At 50.7% G+C, this 10,158-nt stretch overlaps 1 protein-coding gene across 1 annotated transcript; it reads left to right on the top strand.

Annotated features, from left to right (window-relative positions):
- The first annotated feature begins 1,383 nt into the window (after positions 1-1,383).
- Positions 1,384-8,660, top strand: LOC135885262 (zinc finger protein RFP-like). Its single transcript, XM_065412887.1, has 7 exons — positions 1,384-1,809; positions 3,395-3,490; positions 4,267-4,497; positions 4,742-4,764; positions 5,732-5,847; positions 6,551-6,592; positions 8,146-8,660. The coding sequence occupies exons 1-7, from the start codon at positions 1,393-1,395 to the stop codon at positions 8,658-8,660; spliced, it is 1,440 nt and encodes a 479-aa protein (XP_065268959.1). The 5' UTR covers positions 1,384-1,392.
- The last annotated feature ends 1,498 nt before the right edge of the window (positions 8,661-10,158 follow it).

Raw genomic sequence — 10,158 nt, 5'->3', positions numbered from 1 at the left:
TTTTTCCTTCCAAAGTGTTGTACGTTGCACTTGTCTCTGTTGAATTTCCTAGTGTTGATTTCAGCTCAATTCTCCAGATTGCTGAGTAGAGGCAGTGACTGTGCATTCAGAGATATCCTGCGTATTTTAGAACAGGCCTGAAAAATCAGAAGTTTTTTTACTTCATGTAATCAATTCTTGTCCACTATTTCTAGCCCAGTGTGCATATGTCTGGCCTAATGATTGTTGTGAGGGACAGTGTGATGACTGTCAGGGTGGGGGAGTTAAGGTGGTAGTGAGAGAAGAGCGCAAACCCAGGTTCTATTCCTTGCTCTGTCAAACTTTTTCTGTGGACTTTAAGCAAATCCTTATTCACTCTGTGCCTCACTGTCCTCATCTGTATAAAAAAGGGGATAACAGCCCTTCTCTGCCTCATACAGGTGTTGTGAAGGAAGTGCTCAGATACGATGAGGACAGAGGCTTTCTACCTACCTTGGATAGTCAGCAGTGCAGCCCTTTCCACATCAGCAAACATCTCACATTGGCATTGTCCCCAGCTCTCAGCGTGCTGTGCTTGGATGAGAAGAGCAGTTTTCACTAAAAAATAATCTAGTCTAGCAGAAAATCTTGAGAATGAAACCAGAGTGACACCCAAAAGCTAACAAACAAAACTAAAATGTCAGTCGAATAAAGGAAAATGTAGGTTTTGTTTGTTTTCATAGAATATCAGGGTTGGAAGGGACCTCAGGAGGTATCTAGTCCCACCCCCTGCTCAAAGCAGGACCAATCCCCAGACAGATTTTTGCCCCAGATCCCTAAATGGCCCCCTCAAGGATTGAACTCACAATCCTGGGTTTAGCAGGCCCATGCTCAAACCACTGAGATTTATGTTTTAAATCTCATAAATCTGAAGCTTGGGGAACAATTTCAAGATTTTCGCTTCAGACACAAGGGCTAGAAACTTCCTTATTTTAGAAACTGACAGGCAAGAGTCTCAGGTAGTCACATGCTTCCAGGAGCTGGGGGTTAAAGCAACACTAAATAGCCTAGACTCATGATAAAATCATGAGAGTTGGTGACACCGGGGCCCCTTGACACTGAATCCCAGCAGCCTTGGTGTAAATGGCAAACAGGCCTTTTGAACACTGATTCCTGTTTTAACCAACTTTTTAGCTTGTGAATGTAATATCCCCCCTTAGAGTCACAGGGGGCTGACTGCAGGACCAGACCTTATTAGTGCATTTTCCACAAAAGCCTCCAGGGCTGGAATGTTGCCAGGGGGCTGGTTCCAGCTGTGCAAGCAGCAGGAGTCAGTGCCAGGAAGGGGAATGCCCAGTTATTATTGTAGGAGGGGTCACTTCCACTGAGCTCAGGAAAGTGAAACTCACCCAGTGCCACTGCCCAGAGGGAGCCATGGCTGCAGAGAGCCCCTTGGAAAGTCTCCAGAATGAAGCTGCTTGTTCCATCTGTCGGGAGCTTTTTCAAGACCCAGTGGTTATAGGCTGTGGGCACAGCTTCTGCCGAGTCTGCATCACCCAGTGCTGGGAAGGATCCGATACGAATTTCACCTGCCCCCAGTGCAGAGAAACCATTCAGCAGAGAAACCTCAGGCCCAACAGGCAGCTGGCAAATGTCCTAGACATAGCCAAAGGGCTGAGTTTCCAGGCAGCAAAGGGAGCAGGAGGGGAGAGGGTGTGTGGGGAGCACCAGGAGACTCTCAAACCGCTTTGTGAAGAGGATCAAACCCCCATCAGTGTGGGGTGTGACAGATCCCGGGCTCACCGAGCTCACACGGTGGTTGCCATGGAGGAAGCTGCCCAGGAGTACAAGGTAGGGAATCACTGTCCTGTCTGATTCATTCTAACTGAATGTTAATTACAGGTTAACTTTGTCAATAACTCACCGGTCAGGTCACACTTAATTTCTCCCTCCTACAGCTGTGGATGTAACTGCATCATTAGGCTCTGTAAAGCCTTCACTGTATGAAAAATGATATGAAAAGAAATGTACAGGGCAAGGTGGCTAATGAGGTGAAAATGAAGACTTTAAAGATGATGGATGTGGGAAACATTTCTCTAGGCAGCTGAAGCCATTTCAAATCTAGTTCCCACTAGTGAGATAAGTCATCAGGGATCTTACAGCCCAACTGAAGCTGCTAAGTGATCAGTGAGGTTTAAATCACAAGAGCTGCAGGCTCAGCTATGGGAGAGTGCTGCCTTCAGGCTGGAGAAGGGGGAGTTGCACGCTGTTGCTATTACTACATTTTTTTTATTATTATCATTACTATAATTATTAATATTTGCATCCCAGTAACCACTACAAATCCCAGCTGAGATCTGACCTGGATTCTGCAGGGCCCCCGCAAAACACAGAGACAATCCCTGTCCTGAGGAGTTGACAGTCTAAATCAGGAGTAGGCAACCTATGGCACGCAAGCTGATTTTCAGTGGCACTCGCACTGCCGGGTCCTGGCCACCGGTCCGGGGTCTCTGCATTTTAATTTAATTTTAAATGAAGCTTCCTAAACATTTTATAAATCTTATTTACTTTACATACAACAAGAGTTTCGTTCTATATTATAGACTTATAGAAAGAGACCTTCTAAAAACATTAAAATGTATGACTGGCACGCAGATCTTTAAATTAGAGTGAATAAATGAAGACTCGGCACACCAGTTCTGAAAGGTTGCCGACCCCTGGTCTAAATAGACAAGAGACACAAAGGTTGGGAGGGGAAAATTGAACCATAGAGAGGGGCTTTGACGTGCCCAGGAAATGCGTGGCTGGGAACAGAAACTGGTTCTTCTAAGGCCTAGGCCAAAGCTCCAACCACTGGGCCATGTTGCCTCCCCGACAGTACCTGCTTGTGATGAAGTGTGGCCATTTCAAGGCCGAGGTTTCCCACTGGGATTCTGAATTCCCGTATTGCTCCATGAGGGGTAATACTCAGAGGCTGACCAGCACTAGGGGAGATCACTGAGCCAAACGCTGTGCGGACCCCCAGCACCTTGAAACCAAACATAGAAGGGGCGGGCCCCAGACAGCGCAGATACCATTGGGATTAGACTGGGTTGCAGTCTGAATGGTGTTATTGTGTATGTGGCCAAGCACCAGCCAAAGGTGTTAGCGAAAACTTGTCAAGTGTAGGTTTAGTGATTCGCCACCATGTGACTCCAGTTTCCTGCTGGTTTTACTCAATGGAGAAAGAGGACAAATGATTCTAAACTGTCTGAATATAAAACAGTCCTAGTCTCTGTTAATGAGGTTTGATTTCCTTGTGGTTCCTGATGTCATGGACCCCGTAGGGCTGACAGTCACCTACAGAGTCTTGGGTTGTGATGGAAAAAAACCCCTCTCCACATACACACTCTGAACCCTCAAAATAAACTCACTCAAATCATTTCTGTTTCTCCAGGAAAAGATTCAGGCCCATTTGGAGACTCTGCGGGAAGAGAGAGAAAAGCTGCTGGGATTTAAAGTGACTGGAGAGGGGAAAACCCGGGAATATCTGGTAGGTGCCCAGTGTTATTAACCTGCAGAGACTTGCAGTGGGAGGTCTGTTGTGAAACAGATTCCTCTGTGGCCTTGGAGAAAGTGGACTTGTGTGTGTTTCTCCATGACCAGGGATTGCTATGTTAGATTCATGTTTGCACACACACATACACTGGCCCTGCGAAATCCTCTGGCTGGATCAGGACAACATCATATTCTGCAGAATCTAAACTTCCATTCCAGTTCATTTCTAGCCCTTGCAGCTTTCACAAAACTCCTCCCAAGGTGAACTGACCTCTATCCCGGGCAGCACCGTCTGCCTGAGTCTGCAGGCATTTCTTGCCTTGTTTAATTGTTCGATTCTTTTTTTCTCCCTTGGCATCTCTGTCAATGTAGTGCTGAGTCCTGCCTCCTCTGCTCTGGGTCTGGATTAACATAGACCTCTGATAACACAGTGCCCTGCCCATGGTAGTCATAGAAACTTCCCATTGAAAGATATTCGGGCCGGTGAGAATTAGGGTGAACAGATGCCCTGATTTTATAGGGACAGTCCTGATATTTGGGGCTTTGTCTTGTATAGGCTCCTATTACCCCCACCCCCCTCCCGATTTTTCACACTTGCTGTCTGGTCACCCTAGTGGGAATGCGTTAGGAAATCCTCTCCCTGTTAACCACAGGGTAAAGTCAAGTGTCAGACATCTTAGAGCTTGCAAAGAAATTGTGTCTCCTGCACACTTGGCACTCCATGAAAGGACCCTAGATTCTATGTCCCTGGCCTGCCATTTTTTTTAATAGATCCAGACACAAGCCGAGAGGCAGAAGATTATGTCTGAATTTCAGCAACTGCGGCAGTTCCTGGAGGAACAAGAGCGACTCCTGCTGGCCCAGCTGGAGAAGCTGGACAGGAAGGTTGTAACGATACAGAATGACAATGTCAGCAAACTCTCTGAGGAGATTTCCTGTCTCAGTGAGCTGATCAGTGAGCTGGAGGGGAAGTATCAGAAGCCAGCGACTGAATTCCTGCAGGTGAGACTGAGTTAGAAACATCCCAGATCCCACCACAGGGACAGGACAGCTCCTGAATCATGGGCACTGGGGTCCAGCAGTTGGAGGTCTCAGTGTCACTCATAGATATAAAGGTGACATTGAGTCAGCAGATCCATGACCTGGGCTTTTCCTCATATTTGCAAAATCCCTTCCCTGGGATCCCCAGTGGGTGGCATCATGGCAAGTGAGACTAAGGTGGTTTTTCTGTCTCTTTCCTCTCTAGGACTTCAGAAGCACCTTGAGCAGGTACGTGGCTCTTTCTCACCCCCCTTGTACTTCACGATGCTGTGAAAGGGCGTGGAGAGAACATTAACAACACATCTCCACAGGACTCTACAGCAAAATGTATGGGGCAGGGTCACTTTTTGGATACAAATTTCTCTGATCAACTTAATCCTGAGGGTCTCAGCCTTTTATAGAAGACTCTGGAATATCTATTCAGTGGGAAAGACTGACCTAAAGTACTTCCTGGAGATGTGACACCCTGGGGGACTGGCTGCCTCAAGGTTCTGGAGATGCAATCAGGGTGGCTCCAGGCACCAGTGCCCCAAGCGCGTGCCTGGGGCGGCAAACCGCGGGGGGCACCCTGCCGGTCGCTGGGAGGGCAGCAGTCAGGCTGCCTTCGGCGGCTTGCCTGTGGGAGGTCTGCCAGTCCTGCGGCTTTGGCGGCAATTCGGTGGTGGGGACGCCAAAGGCGCAGGACCGGTGGACCTCCCGCAGGCATGCCGCCGAAGGCTGCCTGACTGCCGTGCTTGGGACGGCAAAAACCATAGAGCCGCCCCTGGATGCAATACGGGCCTTTCATCCCTGGCGTACTGGTAATAATCAGACCCTGCTCAGCAGGGATCACGGGTCTTTTCCACTGGAAGTCTGTCTAGAGACCTGTGTGGAATGAGCTGGTTTGGGTGCAGCCGAGGTCTCAGTTTACTACCAGAAAGAAAGATCTCATAGCATGATGCACACAAGAAACCTGGAGCAGACCAGTGTTGGTGCATGGAGGCCAAGGAGAGAATTCGCCCTGGAAACTCGACTCCTCTTTTATCCTCAGATCTGTTCTGTCCAGGCCAGAGTGGAAGAACATGAATTGGGCTTTTGGGGGAAGGTGGCACGGCCATGGTCTGTGCCGCAGGCCCTATAGAGCAGCGACTTCCTCTATCCAGGAATGATGGCGAGTTAGTGACTGGAATGTAACAATGAAATTCTCTCTCCCCAGGTGTGAGGCGGGGAAGTTCCAGCAGCCAGTGGAGATTTCTCCGGAGCTAGAGAAGAGACTCAGTGATTTCTCCCAAGAAAATATTGTTTTAATGGAGACACTGAGGGAATTCAAAGGTAGTGAGAGTTGGGATCTGGAAGGGGAAATCATGGTGTGTCTCTGAGACTGTGGGAGGAGTTGGACTCTGGCCGATTGGTTAATAATTAGGTTATGTATCTATTTAATAAAAAATTGAAAGTCGTCAAATTGAGCAGGTGTAGCAGGGCCCCAGGCCCCAGGATGTCTCACGCTGATTCATTTAGAGAGCTTTGGCAAAATCATTCAGGTAAAAATATAGGAAAATTTGGGGTACCTCAGTTTCTCTCTCCCAACTACACAACTCGAGCACAGGGCTCGAGAGCAGTTTAGAACCCAACGTTTCAGGCCACTTTTGAAATGTGGACCCAGCCCATCATTGTGCTCTGGCCCCCTACGGCAGCTGGTGTGGGCCAAAAGGGAAGGCGTAAATCCAGGTGAGTCCCTCCAGCACAGGAGCCTCTTGTGTGTAATCCACAGCAGCTGGGAGCTGCAGGGGGCTGTGCCTGTGGACACTCAATGTAAACAAACTCTCTCACAGCCCGCCCGCGAATTAACCCGATGGGCTGTGAGCCAAAGGCTGCTGACCCCTGAAATGGAAGGTGTCAGATTAGTTATTATTAAAGAGGTGGGTGTGTCTCTGGTTCTCTCTCATTATTAAGACATAATTATGTCAGTTAAGAATGGGGATGTTATAAATATGACAGCATGAAATCTCACCTCTTTTATCCTTTCCATCTCCAGACACTCTGCTATCTGAACTGGAGACAGGCGCACACAGACAGGGTAAGATTGCAGGTGCAGGTTATCTTTAAAAAAGGAGACCATTCCCATGAAAACATTTCCATTAATTTGAAGCTAAAGTTTCCAGCCAAACCAACCAAACATTAACTGCTAAGGAAATCCCAAGCTAAAGTCACACAAACAGTCCTGACACCAACCTTAGTGCTCAGTTCACGTCCACACCGGTGAATAGAAACAGATACTGACCAACATCCAAACACCCTTAACTCTGACCCTGGGGGTTTTATAGATATTCATAGGCCCTTTCAATATTAAATTGAGAGGAATGTGGAGAGAGCATTCTCCCCTTAGGACAGACACACCCCTCGCCTTTACCCTGGCAGAGGGGGTCTCCCCCATAGCTCTTCTCCAACATCCAACCTTTCCTTAGGCCAGGGCTGGGCTCTCCCACTGGAGCGACTCACTGCTTCATGGATTGTCCTCTGAAATTCAGACAAAAAAGAGGGAAATCCCTAGGCTCATACAGACCAGGTGAGAGATTTCAGGAGAGATTAACTTTCACTTCAGAGAAAAAATGCATGAAAACAGTTTTATAAGCAAGTAGCTAAAGACACAAACCAAACCAACACCGAATGTGACACTCCCCCACCCCCCAAGAAATAAAAATACAAACTTGAAATGTGGTGGAGATCCCGCGCTGAAGTCACACAAACAATCCTGCCACCAGACTTTGCACTGAGTCCATGACCGGACACACTCGCACCGAGCGACACTCAAATGCCCTGGTGTTTCCATACCCGTCCATGTGCCCCTCTGCTTTTCCCTGAGTGAGGGGCTCTCTCCCCTGGCTCTTCACCAGCATCCCTCCTTTCTCTTCTGCTGGGCAGGCTGAGCTCCCCAGTTCTTCCTCCACTAGAGATGCAGTGTTCCTCTGACGCTGCCACCTCCTCCCTTCTCTCTTCCCAAGGCCACCCCCTATTGACCACTCTCTGGGCTGGAGTGGTTCTGCCCCAATGCCCTGTCCCCTCCTCTTCTCCCAGGCCAGGGACAGGAGGATGGGCTCAGTGTACTGCTTCCCCCTGGGTTCATATCTGGTGCCTCCCTCCTCTCACTCCCCTCTGCGCAACGTCAGGTTCCTCCTCTCTAACCCTCCGAGGAGCCGCCCCAGCAGGGAAGGGGGAGAGAGGCAGTTTCTGCAGCCCCCACAGCAGGTCCCAGCAGCCGGGGGAGGAGCTGCCAGGGCACTCGGGGCAGAGAAGCAGCTCCCCAGGCTGGCGCTGTAAATCAGAGACCAGGTGCTCTCATCTCTGGGACCCTTTTCCCCTCCAGACTCTTTGCCATCTGACCTAGAGCCAGCTGGGGAGCAGGGACCTGCAGCCTCTGTAACCAAATGCGAACGTACAAAAGGGGGTCCCATTACCCAGGCTGAGAGCTGCAGTGACAGCTCTGCTCAGTGTCAGGTGCCCAGGACAGAGGCAGCGCCCTGGGATCCAGGCCTGTCCCAGCCAGACCAGGGCTGCTGGGGAGTGTGAGAAATGCCCCCAGACCGCCCCGGGCCGAGCTCTGCCCCTAACGCTCTGATTCTCTCTCCCCAGTGACGGTGACTCTGGATCCAGACACGGCTCATCCCCAGCTCGTCCTGTCTGAGGATCGGAAACGTGTGAGATGGGGACACACCCAGCGGTACCTGCCCGGCGATCCTGAGCGATTTGACACTGAGCTCTGTGTGCTGGGCTGTGAGGGATTCACCTCGGGGAGACATTGCTGGGAGGTGGAGGTGGGGGATGGGAAACGCTGGGCTGTGGGGGTGGCCAGAGAGTCTGTGAGGAGGAAAGGCTGGATCAGTCATAACCCTGAGGGGGGGATCTGGGCTGTGCAGCGGTGGGGGCGTCAGTTCCAGGCTCTCACCTTCCCTGAGACCCCCCTGCCCCTGAGCCGGGTCCCCAGAAGGATCCGGGTTTCTCTGGACTGTGAATGGGGGCAGGTGGCTTTTTTTGATGCTGATAACGAGGCCCCGATCTTCACTTTCCCGCCAGCCTCTTTCACCGGGCAGCGAATCCGTCCCTGGTTCTGGGTCTGGACAGGATCCCGGCTCAGACAGTGTTGCTGAGACATGGGGGGGGATATCGCCCTGGAGACCCTGAACTCAACCTCTCTAGTCTCACACCCCCTTGTCTTTGTGACATTGGAAGTTTCCTGTCTTCCTTCAGGCTTTCTGCCATGCAACCGCTATGTCCCTGGAGGCCCTGATAGGTGTCTGACCTGTCAGAGTGTGGAAAACAGGGGGTGGCTTCTCCACCTCCTCCAATCTCATCAACCCAAGGCTTTGCCGCCTGTGTGTCACTGTCCTCTATGGCACAGGAGGACTCTGGGAATTGTGGCGCAGACACTGCTACTGAGACATGGTGGGAATAGTCCAATGGGCATGAAAAAATGGGTGTCTCTAATCACAGTCATCCTAGTCTCTAGGATACTGGAGGACTCTCATTTACCTAGCCTCTGGCCCATCTTTATGACCTTGGAGGACACCTGTCTACCCAACCCCAATATCTAATCTCTATGACGCTCCCCCTCCCTCCCTGCAGCCCCAGGGATGGGAAGGGGTGTGTGTGAATAACTCCTGGAGTTGCAGGAGGAGCATAGGGGCCCTGAGGGGCACATGTGGGGGCTGCAGGATGAGAACTGTTGGAGGGTCAGGGACAGAAGTGATGTGGGGGTTGGGGCTGTAACTTCTAGGGGGACTAGGGGACAGGCAGATGTGGGGGTGGCAAGGACACCAAATTAATTGTGATTTGGAAGGTTTGGGGAGAAGGTGAATACTCTGCCCCAGCAGGGAGCCTTGGAGATAGAGACCCTGTCCCAGGGACTGGCAAGTGTGACCTCCAGGCCCCTGGGGAAGGGATGCTGTGGTGGGGGGAGAGGCAAGGGAGGGGATGTCATTTGGATGAAGGTGAGCTGGCTGTGGGGAGGGGAGAGGCAGGTACAGAGCAGGTTTAATCAAAAGGAAGAGAAGAAATCAAAGGGGGGGGGGCGAATGAAGTAAAACAAAAGTAAATAGAGAAACCTGGGGCAAGGCACGGGGGGTAGGGAACTAATGTGAAAAGAATGAAAGAAAACAATCCTGAAACCAGAGAAGCTTGGAGCAGAGGGAGAGGAAGGGATATGCTCAGGGGAGAGAACTGGGAACCTGAGTTGGAATGATCTGTGATAGGGAATAAAAGAGATTTAAGGGCAGACAGAGAAATAAATGGATGGAAAACAAGCGCTAGCTAAAATGATGTGCAAAACTGGATGAAATAAAAGGGAGAAGGGAAGAAAACACGAGAGGGAGATCTATAAAATCTTTCTGAATGTGTGACTGTAACTCATTAATGGAGTGAAAGTAAGCAGAGGGACTTACTGGTACCCCGGGTCCCTCCTGGGCAAGGTGGGGGTGGGTGGCTCTGGCCATCGGAAGGGGCGGGGCCTCGGGTGGAAGGGGCGGGGCTGGGGACCAGGATCCCTGGTGCTGCAGCAGCAGTAGCCAGCAGTCCCGGGGCTCTGGCAGCAATTTGAAGGGCCCCCCAGGGCTGCTGCCCCTTTTGCTCCCCACATCAGTGGCCCTGCCG

This window comes from Emys orbicularis, chromosome 11, assembly GCF_028017835.1.
Source record: "Emys orbicularis isolate rEmyOrb1 chromosome 11, rEmyOrb1.hap1, whole genome shotgun sequence".
In the NCBI taxonomy this organism is placed as follows: Eukaryota; Metazoa; Chordata; order Testudines; family Emydidae; genus Emys; species Emys orbicularis.
The sequence above is the reverse complement of the archived record's forward strand: the minus strand, read 5'-3'. Positions and strand labels throughout refer to the sequence as shown.